At 57.8% G+C, this 18,609-nt stretch overlaps 11 protein-coding genes across 11 annotated transcripts; 6 read left to right on the top strand and 5 right to left on the bottom strand.

Annotated features, from left to right (window-relative positions):
• The first annotated feature begins 461 nt into the window (after positions 1-461).
• SDRG_15763 (hypothetical protein) lies at positions 462-1,070 on the top strand. Its single transcript, XM_008621945.1, has 2 exons — positions 462-798; positions 859-1,070. Exons 1-2 carry the CDS (start codon positions 472-474, stop codon positions 1,018-1,020), a joined length of 489 nt encoding a protein of 162 aa, XP_008620167.1. The 5' UTR covers positions 462-471; the 3' UTR covers positions 1,021-1,070.
• An 868-nt stretch (positions 1,071-1,938) lies between these two features.
• Positions 1,939-3,148, top strand: SDRG_15764 (hypothetical protein). The gene has a single exon (XM_008621946.1). It carries the CDS (start codon positions 1,955-1,957, stop codon positions 3,077-3,079), a length of 1,125 nt encoding a protein of 374 aa, XP_008620168.1. The 5' UTR covers positions 1,939-1,954; the 3' UTR covers positions 3,080-3,148.
• Positions 3,149-3,571: 423 nt separating this feature from the next.
• Positions 3,572-4,462, top strand: SDRG_15765 (hypothetical protein). The gene is made up of 5 exons (XM_008621947.1): positions 3,572-3,661; positions 3,718-3,765; positions 3,809-3,944; positions 3,994-4,057; positions 4,103-4,462. Exons 1-5 carry the CDS (start codon positions 3,604-3,606, stop codon positions 4,280-4,282), a joined length of 486 nt encoding a protein of 161 aa, XP_008620169.1. The 5' UTR covers positions 3,572-3,603; the 3' UTR covers positions 4,283-4,462.
• On the bottom strand, positions 4,309-6,322 carry SDRG_15766 (hypothetical protein; the record flags this gene model as incomplete). The annotated part of the gene is made up of 7 exons (XM_008621948.1): positions 4,309-4,723; positions 4,773-5,128; positions 5,185-5,345; positions 5,403-5,620; positions 5,664-5,834; positions 5,885-5,917; positions 5,971-6,322. 7 exons carry the CDS (start codon positions 6,320-6,322, stop codon positions 4,419-4,421), a joined length of 1,596 nt encoding a protein of 531 aa, XP_008620170.1. The 3' UTR covers positions 4,309-4,418.
• Positions 6,323-7,458: 1,136 nt separating this feature from the next.
• On the top strand, positions 7,459-10,047 carry SDRG_15767 (hypothetical protein). Its single transcript, XM_008621949.1, has 3 exons — positions 7,459-8,238; positions 8,294-9,326; positions 9,370-10,047. The coding sequence occupies exons 1-3, from the start codon at positions 7,486-7,488 to the stop codon at positions 9,972-9,974; spliced, it is 2,391 nt and encodes a 796-aa protein (XP_008620171.1). The 5' UTR covers positions 7,459-7,485; the 3' UTR covers positions 9,975-10,047.
• SDRG_15768 (hypothetical protein) lies at positions 9,986-10,773 on the bottom strand (the record flags this gene model as incomplete). Its single annotated transcript, XM_008621950.1, has 5 exons — positions 9,986-10,095; positions 10,139-10,287; positions 10,344-10,463; positions 10,514-10,647; positions 10,699-10,773. 5 exons carry the CDS (start codon positions 10,771-10,773, stop codon positions 9,986-9,988), a joined length of 588 nt encoding a protein of 195 aa, XP_008620172.1.
• Positions 10,774-11,107: 334 nt separating this feature from the next.
• SDRG_15769 (hypothetical protein) lies at positions 11,108-11,981 on the top strand. Its single transcript, XM_008621951.1, has one exon. The coding sequence runs from the start codon at positions 11,195-11,197 to the stop codon at positions 11,915-11,917; it is 723 nt and encodes a 240-aa protein (XP_008620173.1). The 5' UTR covers positions 11,108-11,194; the 3' UTR covers positions 11,918-11,981.
• Positions 11,982-12,163: 182 nt separating this feature from the next.
• Positions 12,164-13,949, bottom strand: SDRG_15770 (hypothetical protein). Its single transcript, XM_008621952.1, has 4 exons — positions 13,827-13,949; positions 13,417-13,781; positions 12,605-13,366; positions 12,164-12,551 (listed from the first exon to the last, which is right to left on the bottom strand). The coding sequence occupies exons 1-4, from the start codon at positions 13,897-13,899 to the stop codon at positions 12,231-12,233; spliced, it is 1,521 nt and encodes a 506-aa protein (XP_008620174.1). The 5' UTR covers positions 13,900-13,949; the 3' UTR covers positions 12,164-12,230.
• A 46-nt stretch (positions 13,950-13,995) lies between these two features.
• On the bottom strand, positions 13,996-14,683 carry SDRG_15771 (hypothetical protein). The gene has a single exon (XM_008621953.1). It carries the CDS (start codon positions 14,618-14,620, stop codon positions 14,042-14,044), a length of 579 nt encoding a protein of 192 aa, XP_008620175.1. The 5' UTR covers positions 14,621-14,683; the 3' UTR covers positions 13,996-14,041.
• A 139-nt stretch (positions 14,684-14,822) lies between these two features.
• On the top strand, positions 14,823-15,692 carry SDRG_15772 (hypothetical protein). The gene is made up of 4 exons (XM_008621954.1): positions 14,823-15,056; positions 15,104-15,241; positions 15,286-15,414; positions 15,462-15,692. Exons 1-4 carry the CDS (start codon positions 14,853-14,855, stop codon positions 15,642-15,644), a joined length of 654 nt encoding a protein of 217 aa, XP_008620176.1. The 5' UTR covers positions 14,823-14,852; the 3' UTR covers positions 15,645-15,692.
• A 316-nt stretch (positions 15,693-16,008) lies between these two features.
• SDRG_15773 (hypothetical protein) lies at positions 16,009-17,952 on the bottom strand (the record flags this gene model as incomplete). The annotated part of the gene is made up of 8 exons (XM_008621955.1): positions 16,009-16,059; positions 16,102-16,272; positions 16,321-16,362; positions 16,407-16,590; positions 16,641-17,092; positions 17,134-17,223; positions 17,266-17,445; positions 17,488-17,952. The coding sequence occupies 8 exons, from the start codon at positions 17,950-17,952 to the stop codon at positions 16,009-16,011; spliced, it is 1,635 nt and encodes a 544-aa protein (XP_008620177.1).
• Between the last annotated feature and the right edge of the window lie 657 nt (positions 17,953-18,609).

The raw sequence follows: 18,609 nt of genomic DNA on the forward strand, positions 1-18,609 counted from the left end.
GAGGTTTCGGCCCTTTTCGTAGTTGGAAGGGACAGCTCGCCTATAATTGCTATCGGTATGATCGGCTTGCTTGTGGGCAGGACTACTAGGTGAACAGCGATGATTGAAACGCGTCCCGTCCTACGTCAACGAGTCCATGACTAGGACGCCAACATGGTGCGATAATCTTGTGATATAGCCGTTGGGGTTTCGGAGTCCTTTGTCTGGTTTGTGTTTATTGTAATGACTCATTTTTCACAGCTACCTCAGTGAGTGGGAACTTGAGTAGTTGTCCGACTTCTGTTCAACGTTGGCGAGGCAGTTAGCGCGCATCATCATTGCCATGAGGAGCACAGCGAGCTTAGAGCGTGTACATGTCTTTGGAAATGAGCTGGACGCATCCAAGATCGCACTGCCTATACGATGGCTTGGCTGAGACCAGAGGCTGCCACGTATTTGCACGTTTTATCCGGATTCTCCGGATAAAAAGACATGGCCGCGCACGCTGTGTACGTGGCCCACGCGGACCTCGTGGGCGCCGCCGTCGTGCTCCGCCAAACGAACATGAGCTTTCTCCGAGGAGCGCTCTTTAGCTTGGACCCGGAGAACGGCGTCGCTGTCCTCCTCACGCTCGACGACGAGGCGACGGCTGTGCAGAGCCGGGCCGTCATGGGCCATGCCATCGCTGCCATCGAAGAAGACGCGGACGGTGGCGTCGACATTGCCGCGTTGCGTGCGTGGGTGGATGCGCGCGGGCAAAGCAAGCGCTTCGAGTTGCACGAGGCAGCATTGCCTGCGTTGCAGGCCTTCCTTACCAGCGTACGAGCGTGTTCGTTGTTATTTTGGATGCGAATGCACTCATACGACTACGCTGCGTAGCGCTGCATCGAGACGACGATGGGCGCCGAGAACCAACTGCTTGTCTTTGGCGGCGCTGCGACGATATCACCGCCGTACGACGCGTACGCTATCAGTTGCCAAAACGACTTTGTCGCGCAGCGCCTCAAGGGGCTCCTGCACGAGTGGGAAGCAACCACGTAAACCAACATGCACCATGTACCGTACTTGTCAAAACGACGCTTCAAAGGTGGCGTGCGACCGTTGGGTACTTGATGGTCAGTGCATGAGGTGGCTCTGCCTGTCGACACCGATCCATTTTCAAGGTTGGTATCGAAACTGAACAATAGAAGTCGACAAGAGGTCGTTCTTTCGGGTGTCTATATACTTCAATCACTAGAATCTATATGTACTTGAAGATTCCGGAAGGTCGTTGCGCGAAACTCTCAAGGACAAGTTGGTGCGATGCTGAATGAAGGTGCAGGAAATTCACTCGCCAAATTTCACATTGTGTGTAGCCAATCAGCGTCGAGAACGAGTGGAAACAAATTTAATGCGGGCGATCGCGGGCTTGGGAATCCTTGAACCAGCTCCTGGAACCAAGGAGCTTGGCTTCGATAGATACGAGCGAGAACACGAGCTCGTCCACCGGTGCATACGACTGTCAAGTCGTTGTGCTGCAGGTCCTTCGCCAAAGCGAGTGGCGGCGCAATGTGGGACATGGTCGGCGCTCGATTATTGGCTCCTTATCCGGACGGTATCTTTGCCAACGGGCTGGTCCAAGCAGCCACCGCCGAGAAGACTCGGAAGCACCTGGAGAGTTTGTGATCTCTAGACAAAGCACCAGCTCTGTGTATATAGTCGTCAGATCTTATAGGTTAGCTTGCCCACTACTAGGACAAAAGCAGCACCTCCAAAACGCCCTTTCCCGTCGTCCCTGGGACACGGCACCGAACTGGGCGCCACGCCCGACTTGAGGGAAAAACCCGCTTCAGATCGCGTTGGGCCCGACAACAATACAATTCGTAAGTTGACGCATTATCTTTCGATTTGTATGGAGAGCGGCAAAAACGGTATTTAATTACAATGATGGTCGCAGCTGTATTTTTGGAGAAGCGGTCATTTGGATTTGCGCTCGATGACGATCAACAACGACGACCTCCGCGCACTGACGCCAGCCGACGCCTTCGACTACTTCACCTACGGCGAATGGACCATCTCGCCCATGGAGATCCAGCGCACGTACTGCCTCCAGGCCAACGACGACGACGGCCTCGGGCCTGGGCTCTGGGTGCTGCGGAAGATCGCCGACGTCGGCCAGCCCCCGATCAAGGCCAGCCCGATGGCGTCCAGCGAGTACGCCGAAGTCGAGATCGCGACGCGTATCTCGCATGCGCCACGCCCGTGCACTGCTAGCGCGGTGCCCGTCGCCGTATCGCCGAGCGCCGTCGATGTGTCGAGCGACAACGGCTACGAATTTGGCGACGAGGCTGGCATGGAAGACGATGCGGAAGCGAATATGGAGCTCAATGACGCAGCGCCGGCGCCTTTGTTTGCGACGTCACCACCTGCTCCGACGGTGGCCGCGTCAATCCAGTCGACGCCTGTCAAGGTTACCCTGCCCCCGCGCACGACTGGCATCTCGCCCACGCAGGCCAGCAGCAAGATGGCCGTGCGTCGCCCCAACAAGCGACCTCTCGACCCTTCCACGTCATTGCAGCTGCTTCCATCGACCCCGCTGGAGATTGATGACGACATGCTGACCGTCGAAGTGGCGCGTGCGCACGTGGGGCCGCTCGTGCACTCGCCGCTCGATCTCGAGAGCGATTTTACAGCGACAACGAAATCGACGACGCCTCTCTGGACCCGCTTGCGCTCGGGCTTTGACAGCATGCTTACCGACGGGTGGAGCTGCCCTGCGCCTTTGACGACCGTCGACGAAGATGCCATGTACTACGACATGGAGGACTTCCACGACTCGCCCCTCGACGTGACAGTGGCCCTCGCGACAACGTCTGTGCCCGATGCTCCAGTGGCCAAGGCTCGTAAGCGACGAAAGACCGCCGCGACGCCGACGCCGACGCCGCGACGCATGACGCGCAGCCAGACAAAGCTCAAGCTGGAGCGCCAGGGCATTTCTGAAGCCAACATGCTCGAGCACCCCCGCAATTCGGTCGACCCGCCGCGCCAATGGCAACGGTGGCAGTCGTGCGGCCATCTCCACAGCACGGGTAGCGCGTGTTGTGATCACCACCACCAATAGTTGGCTGGTCGTCAACTACTAAACTTATGTAATCGAAGGAAATGTACAGTATCTATGGTGAAGCACTGGAACCAACCTTGCAGAGCAATGCATGAGGGCTGCTGTCCAGAAGGTGCGTACTGGCCAATTGAGGAATAGACTAGACATATAGTGGGAGGGCCACGACTCATTAGTAGGGAAATTCAGCTAGTGGCTCCACGGAAATCACCCCGATCTGCCTTACAGAGAAGTATAACTCAGTGGTATCATACTCTGTGTTTGCATCACGTCTATTTTGTGAAATGTAAAATTTCACAGGTAAGACTTTACCTACTAATGAGTTAATTAACGTCAAGCTAGCCGCGATCACTACACTCGCTAGAAAATCCACATTTTTGTCTTTTGCATCAACTTGTCCAATTTTGCCATTGACGAATCTGTGCGCTGCAGGACCGCATGTCCCACATCGGCCCTTCACATTCCGGATAAAACGAACCTCGTATCCGGTTGACCCCGCCGCTTGCCATCAAATTGCAACTGCGGCCATGTCCTTCTTCGAAGCCAAAGTCAAGAAGCCGATCGTTGACCTGCTCACGTCGGGCGGTAGATGCGAATAGCGTCGTCGCCGCTGCCTCATGGCTCATCCTCGTTCTACCTAGCCTCGCCCCATAGCCTTGCGCTCTCGATGGCCTTTGGCGTGACCTGCGGTGGGCCATCGTCCGAGCGGCCACGGCCTCATGGGCGATGTAGGTATCTTTCCGATTCCGGGCGTGACGAGTGTCCCGGTCGTCGCCGCCGTCTTCCTCTTTGGGCTCAACCCGGTTGCGGCGATGCTCATGAACTACCTCTGCACGCCGCTCAACATTGCGTCCGTGCCCGTCTTTGTGTACGTTCCATCGTCTTGCTTCCTTGCGTGTCTGAGTCACGGCTCGTAGGGCGTATGGCGGCCAGTTCTTTGGCGATGGCGCAGAGGACTTTTCCGTCTCGACGCTACTCCAAGTACGCACTGCTACTGTGATGGACGTGCGCCAACACTGGCCGTAGGGACTCCAAGACGATACGCTGGCGACGCTCGGGCAGTTCCAGTATGTGCTGCTGCACGCCATCTACATGTGGCTCGTCTTTCTGCCGGTCGGAACGCTTGCGATCTACCTCGTGCTCTACCCGATCCTCAAGGTCAGCATTGGCAGTGCGACCAAGCCGACAAAGGCCAAGACGACCTAAGATCTACGACCGACGCCACGTCTTCTCCAAGAGCTTCCGCTATCAGAAGACAATATTGTGTATTGACCCTTGCCACGAGTAAGACCAAGGATAATGCACGCCCTGAGGATGCAACCGGAGAGGAATTTAGAGCGGTTTAGATGCCCATGCCCACGGGGCTGTACCGCTCCTTCTTCTTCTCGGGCGTAAAGAGCTCGTCAATGTCTTCGAGCGAGACGCCGCGGGTCTCTGGCAAGGCTCGGTACACGTAGATGGCACCGAGGATCGCGACGCCGCAGTAGATCCAAAACGTAATGTACGTCGTAGTGCCTTCGATGAGCGAGAGGAATGTGAACGAAATGATGAGGTTGGAGATCCAGTTGACGGACGTCGACATGCTCATGGCCATGCCGCGCATCGCGAGCGGGTAAATCTCGGCGTTGATCGTCCACGGCATCGAGCCTAGTGGGATAGTTTGGCATGAACACTGCAAATAACAAGACGGCATTACCCATGCCCGACGCAAAGCACGCAAGGTACACAAAGAGCGCGATGAGAATCAGAATGCCGTGCGTCTTGGAGCTCGATGCGTCCGGGCACGACCCGTACGCCCACGACCCGCACGTCAAGGGTGACGTCGGACCGACGTCGTCGCCGGGCACGCAGCGCGCGGGGCCAAATGCCGACGCGCAAAAGCCGCAGTGGGTGTTGGCCGCGCAGTCAAAGCAGGTCGTAATGTGACTGCAGACACCGACACCGTCCACTGTCGTGGACGCGGCCTCGGCAAAGTAAAACGTGAGGCCAAGGAAGAAGAGCGAGACGACGACGCCCGCCAGACTCAGCAGCGTGAGCGGTCGGCGGCCCATGCTACAGACGTATAGAATTTGCATGAGACGAGTCCTTGTAGATTGTGAAGTGGGTACCGGTCAACGAGGTAAATACCGACAAACGTGAAGAGAAAGTTGCTAAAGGCGACGATCGCGCCGAGCCAAACGGCGGTTTGGTTGTTGGAAAACCCAGCCATGCGGATGATGCTCACGCCGTAGTACATGACCGTGTTGATACCGCAGAATTGCTGCAGCGCCTATTTGTCAAGAAGAAGCATGAGAAGTCGACGACCAAAGGACTTTAGACGGGATACCTGGAGCGAGCAGCCAAGGATGAGCGCTCGGCGCACCGAATCGGTACGGTACAGTTCGTGCCACGACCCGCGGCCTTCTTCGCGCTTGACTTCGGCTTCAATGCGGTTGAGTTCGCGCGTCAACAAGCCTTCTTGGTCGGCATCTTCGCCGCGAATGGCTGTGATGGCGAGCTCGGCTTCTTCCATGCGCCCCTTGGAGATGAGCCAGCGCGGGCTCTCTACAGGAGGGGTGAGCGGATGATGCTACAAACAATAGAGTACCTGGGAGGTACAAAAACCCAATAAACTGAAGGACCGCTGGCAAGGTCGCGAGACCGAGCATGTAGCGCCATCCCGTCGGGTGCGAGCTCATGGCGGCCGCAAACACGGTCGCAAAGAACTGACCACCCGTCACGAGTAGCGTGTTGATCGACACGAGCGTGCCACGTTGTTCTACGAATCGCTCGCATGAGATGCAAGTCACATGGACAATGATGGAGGACCTGGTGGCGAAACTTCGGCAATGTACAGCGGAACTAGTAAGCACACAGAAACGAGTGAGCAACGGCGTTGAGAACAAGAGGCGTACTCGTGAGCGACGAGAGACCAAGACCAAGACCGACACTGAGCCGGCCAAAAATGAGTTCGTACTTGGATTGGGCAAAACCCATGAGCGCGCTGCCAATAGCAAACAGCACGGCCGAGATCAGAATGACGCGGCGGCGGCCCCACGCGTCGTTGGCGCAGCTCCCAGCCGCAGCGCCGAGGATCGCGCCAAAGACCGTGGCCGAGACGACGACTTCGGACTGGAACGAGTCGAGGTGGAAGTCTTCTTGGAGAAAAATGAGCGCACCCGAGATGACGCCGGTGTCATAGCCGAAAAGGAAGCCGCCGGTCGTCGAGACGAGCGTAAGAAGCTTCAGGTTGCCTCCGCGCGCCATGACGATCAAATTGGAAACTGCGATTGGCTGTATTTCCCGCGGATATCCGCCGGGAACGGCCACGGATTCGCAGACACCTGCGAAAATACGCGACATTCGGCCAATCCAACCACCTGGTACATGGCATGAAATAGTGTTTCCTCACATAGAAGAAAGCAATGTTGGCATGTACACTATTACCGGTTTTGAATCAATGACGTGCAAATAGACACGGTGCCATCGACCCACCCAGCATGACGCCATAAGCTTGACAACGGCGTCGTGTACGGCAGTGTGTAGCACCATCGAGTCCCATTCGTCTTTTCTATAGAATACGAACGCCGGTTTGCCTCTACTACGCACACCCAGGTGCTAGGATGTGCTGGTAACAGGGTACTATCCATGAAGACTAGTGACACGCCACTGCAACGTGTGCCCGTCTGCCTGTCCATGGCCCTTGATGCCATTGCCGTGAGCCGGCTTCGTGCAATGAGAGCCCAAGCGATCGACATTCCTTGACGCTGCTCCACCAGCAGCAGTACGTGACGCAATGATAGCGTTCTTGGCTAGGCTCACGGCGGCGACCTGGCTAGCTGAGAATGTTGTCGGCCAGCCACGTTAGCCAGCTCAGAACTAGTACGTCACCGGTCCGACAGGAGCGGCTACCTGGCGGCTACTGTACTGGTACGTTGCATGGGTCAATAATAAAGACCCATGTACGTTGGTCGTCGCTTGACAAAACGTTCTCAGATGCTGTTCTTCCCATTGCAGCCTTTCGCATTGCACGCCTAAGCCTTTTGCTCGAGATGACAAAGCAGCAAGAGACGGAAGCAACTGCGTGCGAGCCATTTCCGCCGCGGTGTAGTCAGTAGGACTGTAGACTCGCATTCGCAGTTCGCTAGGAGCTTTATCTCGCTGATCTCGACACCAAGTGAGATCAACGACAGAGCGTGATCAACAACGTCACCAAAGTCGCTGCTTCGTCCCTGCTTATAGCTCGTGCAGAAGACAAGAGCCGATCATAAGGCCTCGACAGAAAGCAGATGCATCAACCGCACGTTCACGGCCTGCGTTTCCTTGTGCACACAAGGGCTCAAAGCACCCTTTGCTGCCAAGGTCGCGCGAGGTTGAAGCTGGCGTTGTCAAGTGGCAATGTGGCGGATTATCCGGATTCTACGGTAAACATGGGGACCGGCGACAAGGTCCGGCGCCTGCGCGAGGAGCTCGCGGCCACGGCGGCGCGGCAGGCCGACGTTCTCTCGAGCCTCGAGCGGTATGCGACTGCGGATGCCAATGTCTCGTCGATCAAGCGGCAGATCTCTGGCGACCAGCCGCCGACCAACGCCAAGGAGGCCCTCTGGCACCACACGCAGGCGCTTCTGCAGCACCATCTCTACAGCCAGGACGCGGCGAGCATTGATGTACTGCGCAAGCAGACTAAGCATGTGGGCACCGCGATCACGGGCGCGCACGATGTAGCCGAGAAGATGACGCGCGAGGTGCGACTTCTCGGGCGCGTCCAGGAGCGCGTCAAGGCGTCCATCGAACGGAGCGATGGCATGCTGCGCGTGCGCCAGAGCATGCAGCGGCTCCAAGGATGCATGCACGAGCGCAAGTACAAGGACGCAGCGGCGTGCCTCAAGGAGCTCCGAGACATTGAAGCGCTCTCGATTCCGATCGACGTCGGCGACAAGCTGCGCATGAACAGCGCCGAGAACGACATTCGCGATGCGATCGAGCGGCAGATGAACGCAGCGCTTTACGCCAAGGACGAAGCCGCCGTCCTGCGTCTCGGCAGCATCTTTGAGCCAATGCTGTTTGCCGAAGAAGGCGTCAGCATGGTGCTGTCGTTCGTCGCGTCGCAACTCGACGAGCGTCTCGCGTCGTCGTCGCTCCAGCGCCTCTCGGTCCACGACCTCACGTCGCACTTGATCCACGTACATGTCTTTTCTCTTCTTTCGTCTCGCTCATCATTTAGCCTGCCGCCCATAGGTGTTCAACTCGGTGGCCGAGGTGACGCTGCGCTTTGAGCCGCTCATGCTGCAGTCGTTCAGCTCGGTGCGCGGCGCCGAGCGGCTCTTGAGCCGCGTGTACACTCTCGCGAGCCCGATCGCTGTGCGCATCCTCGACGCATACATTGCGAAGCGGGGGCTTGCCGACTTGGTCCACAAGGCACGGACAGCGCAACAACAACCGGACCCCAGTGGCCCCACTGCCAAGACAGCGGTCTCGTCGAAGCCCGAGAACAACGTCGACTGGAACCCGCAGCTCAACGAAGTCGCGGTGGTCCTCCAGCATTCACAGACCTACGAGCGGTTTGTACGGGCGCGCGATGTCTTCTACCTGGCCTCGTCGTCATCATCGTCGTCGTCCGCTACCTCGCTCCTTCCGTCGTTCAATGCAAGCCCGCTGAACACAAGCGTTCAGGAGCTTGCCGCACTCTACTGTGCGCTCGAAGACGTCTGCCTCACCGCGTCGACCAAGAAGGCCCTAACCACCGAAGAGATGCGCTCGATTGCGAGCGGCGCGGCATTGATTCCCGTCTCGTCGATCATTGACGAAGTGTTTTACGTCGGCCGCAATAGCGCGTGCCGGGCGCTCGCCACGGGCCACGTCGACGCGGCCTGCGGTGTCCTCAACCTCGTCGCAACGCTGCTCGAGACGACGCTGCATGACGTGATCAAGACGCGCGTCCTCGCGCTGCCGCGGGAGATGCGCGAGGCTACACCGCTCACAGGCCTCTTGACCAACTTGCAGTCGAGCACGCAGCTACGAGACCAGATCCAAACGATCGCCACTCTCGGCAAGAAGATGACGTCGCGCAACTTGAGTGCGACGACGCCACCGGCATCGACGACAACGCCTGTCTCTGGCCCGCTCAAGCCCGTGCTGGCACCGCCCGTGACGCTCAACAGCATCCACACGCTTCTTTCATACCTCGCGCAGCTGCAAGCGACGTTGGAAGTGGACGCCAAGGCGGCGTTCACCGACCCATTGCCCGCTCACATCAAGAGCTGCCTCTTGGGTATGCCTCTTTCTCTTTTGACCCTATATCAACGAGATGCTAGGCTTCGAGGATGTGGCCAAGGACTACAAGGAGCTGCTCGTGACGGCCATAGCGCACATTGCAGGCGTCTTTCAGCCCAAGCTCGCTTCGTTTCTGACGCCGATTCTCAAGAAGACGTCGTTCGACTTGACAGACGCTGTGTTTGCGGCCAACGAAGTCAACGACCCATTCGCCGCCGCGCTCGTGACGCAGCTGCGTCATCTCCTCGACCCGTACGAACAGCATTTGGCGTGCGAGACGTTCGAGCAGCTCGTGGACGCGATCACGCTCGTGGTGGCGGAGCTCCTCGAAGGGCTTTTGCTGACCAAGCTCGTGCCCTTCAACCAGCTCGGGGCCATGCAGCTCGAGAAGGACATTCGCGTTCTTGCCAACTACCTCGGTGAGAAGGTCCAGTTTAACCACGCCCATTACCGGACCTTTGGGACCCTTCGGCAATGCATCATGGTCCTCAACGTCGACGTGCCCGATGACGTGCTCGAGTTTTACGGCCGCCCGACAACACGAGGCGTCGTCGACTGGAAGCTGTCGGCCGGTCGCGTCATTGAGCTCCTCCAGGCGCGGGTCGAGTTTACGACGGTCGAGATCGCAGCGCTCGAGCTCGCATAAGGGCCATGCATTTATTGAATCAGGATCATCCAGCTGATAAAGATGTAAAAGAGCAACACCGGGTACACCGTGAGCGCCTTCTTCTTGGGCGGGACCAGCTGCGACATGAAGACGACGGACGCTAGGATAGTACGTTGAGGAATGTGGTGCGGATGGGTACGTACCGCGCGTGGACCACACAAAGCCGACGCCGACGAGGACGAGGCGGATCGTCACGTGCGACGACACGACGCGCGTGAAGAAGCACGCGAGCGTTGCAATCACGAGCGGGAAGATGCAGTAGCCCAAGACGCAAATGCTCTGGAAGAAAGAGCTAGCACATGCCCGTGTGAGCACCGTACAATAGCATGCACCGATCGAGTTGTATACATGGTGCTGCCGAGGAGCTGCGCGTTGACCGTCACGACGGCGGCGCCGACCCACACGACGACAAAGACGCTCGTAAAGACCATCGCCGACTGGTTCGCGGGCGCCGTGAGGCTCAAGAGACTAGATGCATGTACATGAGCAGATGCAGATCCTGGCCGCTGCGATCGTACATGGAGAGCGTGAGGCAGACCATGAGCGGACCCCAGAGGTCCCAGTCGCGGAGCGCTTGAAGCGTCTCGTCCGACGTGTTGCGTGGCATCAAGACCACCTTGAGCTTGGCGCCGACGAGCCGGACATCGCGCAGCTACGCCGGATGCATGAGCGCCTAGCCTCTCCTACGCCATGATCTCCATACGATGGTCTCGGACACGGGCTCGTCCAGCGTGTTCTCGCGCGTCTCATGGATGCTGCCCGACACCGCGTCTGCCATCGCTCTTGGTCGTTCGAAATGTTTTTTCTGCCAGAAGGGGTCTCCGGATACAGCGCCACCGCCGTATCCGGTATGCGTGGGCTAAAATCACGCACACTTCGCTCCCGCCACCTTGTCATCGAAGTTCAACGCTCAAACCGCAGGTTACTGTCGTCCTGGTCATCACCAGCAGCAGCTCCTATTGCAGACAGCGTCGTCCTAGCTCTGCCATAACGTATGCACAAGGATCTCGGCCACCACCAACGGTCAATACACAGCTTATTGACCCTGCCAGAATCCGTTGCAACACTTGGCGGTATCGTCACTACGTTGACGGTATTTCTGCCACGTTGACGGAGAAAACCATCGATTTTGGACGCTTTTGCACGGAACTTTAGCGTCTTCGTGCTCAGTCCTTCATCGTCATACTTGGGGCGCGATCATGGGCGGCAAGCCGACAAAGGAGAAGCAGATCGTGGTCGAAGAGGTTTTGCACCGCGAGTTTACGTATGGGACGGCTGCGTCCGACTGCGTGCAGCACTATATGCCGCCCAACTTTCCAATGCGACCGATTCTCAACACGGCGTACCTCCTCGACTGCAGCAAGAGCTGGAAGCTCATTGTGACGGCCAACACGGACCGCATGCGGCAATACGGCAAGTCGGGTATCGTGCTCTTTTACGACGAGTTCTTTTTTCGCCTCTTCCAGCGCGATTTTACGCTCGAGGAGGTCTTCCCCGACATTGGCAAGCGCGGCGAAGTGCTCGTGAAGGCCATGACGTTCATGCTCAAGAGCTCGGCCGAGAACCCCAAGCAGATCGTCAACAAGTGCCACTACCTCGGCCACCGCCATCGCAGCTTTGGCGGCGTCCGGCCGCACCACTGGGCGCAGTACACGAGTACGGTCATCGAGGTCATCATGTACTGGCTCGGCGAATACGCGTCGCCCGATGTCGGCGCGGCGTGGTCCAACATTGTGGGCTTCTTCCTCATGCACATTCTCGAGTCGTTCTTGAACGACAAGGTCGACCCGTTTGAGAGCTACCAAAACTCGATCATTAGCGCCGTCCAAGAAATCACCGCGTCCCACGACGAAGAGTCGGAGCGCACGTCCGCCAAAGCCGACCCCCCGATAGCCGGTATGAATGGTCCCACCCTCATGTAGCGCTTTGGACTAGTACGACATCAATACATGCCTCTGCACCATATAATACCGTCATGCTACAGTAGTACACTAGAGATGTGGTCTAGCTTGCCGCGCGGCGGCAGGGGTAGGGATCGTCGCTCCCGCCTTCAGTTGACGCCATCGTACATGTAGCGCGCTGTCAGCGAGCACAAATGCGAGATGTCCCGGCGTTGCATGTATCCCGCCCGCACAACTATCGACTCTGCCACCGACATACCAGTATGATCGGAGAGACTTCTGTCGAACTCGATTAAAGGGAACATGGAACCCCGCATTTCGAAGCATAAAATGACTAGCCGATACTGAGGCGCTTGCTCGAACCGCGGCGATTGATCGGCGGGGGGTCGTTGGGCCCGACGGTGTTGATGTACAATGCTGGGTTGAGCCGCTCGTTCGCACGGTGCAGCATCGCACACATGTCAATGGACGCGGCCAGCGTGAGCTGCGCGTAGCCGTCGCTGGCTTGCGCGTCGAGCGCGCCAGGCATGCGCGTGAGCTGCGCATGCACCGCGCCGAGAAGCCGATACCGCTGTGCTTTCTCGCGCACGCGGCTTCTTGGTGCGTCCTTCTCCAAGCCCTGGAGGCACTCGAGCAGGTACGGATAAAAGTCCTCCTACACACAAATGTATCGATGAGCCCGTTCGTTACTTATTCGACGGGAACGACCTCAAGCGCGCGGAACCGGCGGCGCAGCGACACTTGGTACTCGGCAAGCACTTGGTCGATGATGGCGAGGCGCAGTGCGATTTCAAATTTCGGGTACGGGTACGGCAACGTCGGGTACGGCCGCTTTGTCTCTTCCGGAACCTCTGGCTTCTTGGAGCGCCGGCGACCTCCCGGTGGCTTCTTGTCCCGTTTCTGGGCGATCTCGGGCTCGGGCAGCACGACCGGTGGCGGCTCCACGAGCTCGAAGTCGGACCACATGCGCAGCAGCTTGCGTCGGCGATACGCGGTGATCGCCACGTGCTGGCGCCAAAACGTTTGGACAAGGGTCACTTTTCGCGTAAAGATGCGAAGTCCGTAAAAGACTTTGAGCGCAACCGTCTTGATTTTGACGCTTTCGCGAAGCCAGAGCTGAAGCATCGTCGCGGCATTCGAGAGCGCGAGATGCTGCTGCGTCAGATGGCGCCAGTGCCGCGCACAGCGGCGCACCGTGGCCTGAAGCGCGGCCGCCGCCCAGCGCATCTTGACTCCGCGCAAAATGAACTGCGCGGCGGCCGCGACCAATAGCGGTGCAAGGACTTGACGCAAGGACGCTTGTAGCAAGGTGTGGTGCTTGGCGCGGGCGCGTACTTCGCGCCGATAGGCTGTCGTCTGCGCTTCAACATGATCCGAATATTCTTGGAGCCGGCGTTCGCGGTTGATAACGCAGTCTTCTTCGCGCTGCTCCCGAAGTAGCCGCCACTCGTCGTGGCGCGCCCGTAGCAGCTGCATTCAATGACGTACGATGATTCTATATCGAGTAGTGCAGTGAGTACCTCGGGCTGGACCGCCGCTTGTTCGTTGAACGTCAACACGCAGGATGGCGACCGCCGCTCATCGTGCAGCTTGCGTACATGTGCCGCGTGGATGGCTTCGACGTGGGCGTATACGTCGCCGACGTGGTCGCCGAGGATTGGAATGAGCTTGGCCAACATCGGCTCGCTGTCCGAGGTCGGCGGCGGCGGCGCGTCACGGAGCGGGGGGATGTGATTGGCTTTTCGCGTTGGTGACGCCCGGCGCGGCACCGGACGGTACGGGAGCGGTACGAGCCGCGCTGGCGATGGCGGGCGGTCGTCGAGCTCGGGGACAGTGTCGTCACTGCGGTGCCGCCATGGACTTGTGACCTTGGGAACCGTAAACACTAGCAGTCGATGACATAATACACTTTGTCAAAGCCGGAGCGCACCGAGGAGGTCGTCGTCGTCCGCGACCTCAAGGCGGCCGTGCGGCGTCTCGGGCCGTGGCACCAAGGCGTGCATAAATAAAATTGTAAAAAACTAAGTCACTACCAAACGACGCCCGTTTCACGACAGTTTCATTTCGGTTTCACGCACAAGAAAAAGTTTGGAAAAAAGGTTTTCGTACTAGTGAGTTACTAGTTAATGCTTGCTACTGTATTTCCTACTTGGGGTCGGCAGGCTTGGCATGACCCTCGGCTTTCGCATCTTCGTGGTGGCAGTCCTTGGTGTGTGTATGCTCCTTGGTAGGCGTCGCGGCCGGCTCGGGCGACGGTTCCTTCTTGGCTTCTTTCGGCGCTTCCTTGGCCGCCTCCTTCGGTGCTTCCTTCGCAGCTTCCTTGGGTGCTTCCTTCGCAGCTTCCTTTGCAGCTTCCGTTGCGGCTTCCTTCGGGGCTTCCTTTGCAGCCTCCTTCGGGGCTTCCTTCGGGGCTTCCTTCGCGCTCTCTGTGGCAGCTGCTTTCGGGGCTTCCTTCGCGCTCTCTGTAGCAGCCGCTTTGGGGGCTTCCTTGGGGGCTTCCTTCGCAGCTTCTTTCGGGGCATCTTTGGCGGCTTCTTTGGGGGCTTCCTTGGCCTCCTTGGGGGCTTCCTTCTCTTCCTTCTTGGGTTCATCCTTGCCTTCCCAGAGCGACTTGAGCTGCTTGAACTTGTCTGCGTCGTCGCAGCTGCTGCCCATAATCTCCTTGGACTTGGCAAACTTGGCCGGGTCGTACGCAGCGTTTTCAACCGAAGCAGAGGCGCCCATGATGATGCTAGTAGAGCTTGTTGCTGGTCGATGAAATCGGATTCTGATGCTGCGACGGCCCGCGATTCCAGTCGGCGGTTGCTGCTAATCATAGACGGGGCTGGAAATAGCCAACCGCCAAGGAGTTTCGCGTGCTTTGGATTTGTTTTAAACCTAGTGTATCCATTATCGTTGAAAACACACGACAATGTGTTTTAAACACGCTGAGACCGGGCGGCATCTATTTATAGCGATGGTGCGCCCCGAAGAGCGCGAGCGCCGCGCGTACAAGGACGCACACGCCGCGGCGTTTGCGAAAACGCGGCACTTTCCCGCGCTCTCGCAGCTGCAAGCATCAGTTGAGAATGTCATTTTGCTGCAAGACTGCACGCCCGTGACCGCGGTCGTGACGCCGCGCGCGTCACCCGCCCATAGCCGCCTCCACGCCCCCGACGCGGTGCGAGGCTGCGTCCATCATATTGACCTGATACTAGTGTCGACTAGTTTGATCAAATTTTTGAAAACCAAGTGCCGATGCTGACAGCCTTTCGACAAGCCGTGCTGTGCAAGCACTCGAACGCCCGGGACGAGCGGCATGAATCGCCACCACCGACGACCAGTGGCTTTATCAAACCCCCCAAGGTGATTGTTGACAGGAAGAGCTAAAGTTGACTGAAATCGAGTAGGCGCCGTTTGTGACCAAGAGCGCGGCGGATGCCAAAGCGGCCATTCGCCATCCGTGCGAGTACGACTACCCGACGGGACTGCACACGCATCGGGAGCGCGTGCCCAATCGCCACGACCTCTCGCTGCAGGTGGACATGTAGGATTGTGAGCAAAATGGAACATGCATTTTGCATAGGAGGACATGCGACGGAGAGCGGGTCACGTGTGGCGACCCTCGAATGCAACGACGGCGAAAAAGTCGATTGAAGTCGACTATTACGTCAACTCTGCGTTGCCGACGGACCCCTTGATTGATCGAAAAACCATCAAAGCCATTGTGGCGCGCAACCCCGTCGTACAACGCCGTCCAAAGCTATAGCTATCGCGGTAGTCGCTACATTTAACACACGGTCGTTTTGGTGCTTGCTTTCACAGTGTCGGCGACGACCATGGGCATGGCGTGGAAGGCAAAGCTATGTATGGAACCCATCTAACACATTTACCAAACGAGCGGTGCCCACAAGAAGTGGGCTACTCGTTGCGCCTACAAACGTTGCTTCGTGTCGCCTTCCTAGTGGCCGTAGTGGTGGGCTAACGATACTCGTAGCCATTAGCGAGAGAGTCGGGTTTGTTGTTACGACAAGACTGAGCATGCAACGAATCCTAGATTCAATAGCGACCACCTCGTGAGTTCAACCGATTAACATGCAAGCCACAAAAAATAGTCGTTGATTTCTCAGCCACTACACCCATGAATGCACATCGTCGCTGCGCCGCCAGTGCTGCAAGAGGCGCTACATCGTCATTGATACGGAGCCTGCATGGGATGAGGCTACCTCTTCGCCAATCGCAATGGCACTGCGCAGCTCAGGCGAGTATGCGGTTTCTGGCCACCATGAGTTTTGAACCACGTCGTCCCGTGTCCACGAGCGTTTCCGACAGCCGACCGTCGTCGCCGTCAAGAACGGGTTGCACTCAAAGTAGAAATCCACACCGTACCAGTCCACCTGAAGAAAATGTTTACAGTGCCACGTGGACTATTTCAAATGAAATACCAGGTCGTGGCGGGCTTGGAGGCGATCAAACTGGTGCAGCACCTAGAGACTTGCTGTAAGCATCGAACCTGGTCATTGCCGTCTACCGTCGACAGGAACGGCTGGCCGTGCCACATGAAAGGCACGTAGTGCTGCGCCCCGGGGCCCGCAAGGGCATCTTGAAGTGCAACGACGTATTCAATGCAAGCGAGGGTGCTCTCAACAACCGCAGGAGCGAGCTGCGTAAATGCATCGAACGCGTGGATCTTCTCTGCAAAGATACGAGCCGACCTATCTCTATATATCACGCGCCTAGCGAGCGCTCGGACACGTACGTATACAAGGTCGAACAGGCGTCGACTTTGGCAAGAAAGCATGCAAGCACCTTTTCATATTGCAAGATGGACGCAATGACGTCGGCTTCAACCGGTGTCAGCGTGCGTGGTCGCTCGGGAGGCAAGTCCTCGGGTCGTGGGGCGCGTCGTCGAAGCAGTGGTTCGCTTCGTGTCACCGAGATACTCGTCGAGCATTGCGTGTGAATCGGAGGAACAGTCCATTTGGGTTTCATCGTGTGGGATCGCATGGCCTCGGAGAAGCGGTCGACTTCGTCTTGGACGGGCACCGGCGTGAGCCATCGCGTCGTGACGTGTTCGAGCATTGACTTTGGGGTTTCGAGGCGCGTGACACCGGGGCGGCGAAGGTAGCGACCTTGCACGCGCACGACTTTTTCCCGCGCTCCGTGGTCGTATTGCAGATCGTACAGCGGTGGCTTCGTTGCGTGGATGTACAGCACCTACCATTGATTGTCATCCTGTACCCAGACGCGCGTCCTACGTGGGCTCGCGCCCAGACATCCTGGACCTCTGGCACAGCATAAAGGTGCTGACTTGACTTGCGGAAGCACGACTCGATGGCCTCCCCCGCCTATCACAGTTGGGACCTTATAGGTTGGACGCAACAACATACCTGATACGGCGACAACGCACGCTTGTTGGCAAAGTGCACGTCGAGTTCGGCGCCGCACCCGCGACGTAAGAGCGCCCGCGTCTTCTTTGGAACGTCTTGTAAAACCTTCGTACTCAACGCATCTGGGTCAATGACTGCGGGCTGCTGTGGGACCGGTGTATTGCCTCGAATGTACACTTCCTACGAAAAACATGAGCAAACGTTGTTTTTGTCGGACCGTACAGGGGCAATGGAGAGAGGCACGGACGGCATTGTATGCTTGGCGCACTCGAACACATGACTGTCGACGTGCGCCAAAGCAAGGGTGCACGCCTTCTCGAGACGGTCATAGTGCTCGGGCTGTCGGCGCAAGACGGTGAGGGCGCAGGCCGTCGCCCACATGCCGGGGGCAACCCCGGGGGGCACGGGGGGGATCGCACCATAGAGACAATCGGAGAGTGCGTCCGTGAGCTTCCAGCGTCCGTCACTTTGCTGGAGCAAGAGCAACACGTCGAGGGTGTCATCGGGCGGTGTGCGGCGCGGCGGCGGCGTCGCTGGTTTGGCATAAACGCTCTCGAGAAGAAACTTCTTGTTGCCGATAGAGAGGTGACCGGCTGCAAGCGCGGCCTTGGACGGGCGTGACTGAACGAGCGCTTCATAGAACGTGTCGAGTGTATTAGGCGTCCCCGGTCCCCGGTGCGTCGTCATTTCTCAGTTCGAAAACCTTCGGTTACACGAGGGGCACAGCTATCCCGAGGCATCCGGATACCATGTATTATCTGGCTTCTCAATGTATCAGGATTCCGGATACAGATGACATGGGTCAATGAGCATGAGAATCTCATGCTCATCGACTTGATCATCTGATGATCAAGTCGACCCACTGTGCAATTTGTATCAAGTCGCGATCGAGCAACTGTGCCGTCTTTGGACTTTTGAAGTACACATCACTTTTCATTTTCATTGCATCACCCACTTCGTCATGTCCGAACTATCATCGCTCATATCCTGTGCCATCAGCGCTGGTTTTGCTACATCCTTTATCCTCTACAGCTTAATCTCGGCTTTGGCAAAGCCGACCTCAGACAAATACCAGGACGTGGAAAACCCCAGTGCCTTCCACCCGTGGACCAAGTACGACGAACTTACGGCCCCGTACCGAGACAAGCGAGCGCGCACGTCTAAAGGTGGCCTCCTACCCGCCGAGCACAAGAACCCTGTCGCTGCGACCCTCAACTTGCTGGCGGACTGCTTGGAGGTGTATTTGACCGAGATTGACGGTCCGACGCACCCGCCGCAGTTTGTCCGTGCTTCGCTCGTCGTTTTGGACCACTGCGCGTTAACACCAAGCGATGCGGCGATCGT

This window comes from Saprolegnia diclina, assembly GCF_000281045.1.
Source record: "Saprolegnia diclina VS20 unplaced genomic scaffold supercont1.101, whole genome shotgun sequence".
NCBI classification, from domain to species: Eukaryota; Oomycota; class Saprolegniomycetes; order Saprolegniales; family Saprolegniaceae; genus Saprolegnia; species Saprolegnia diclina.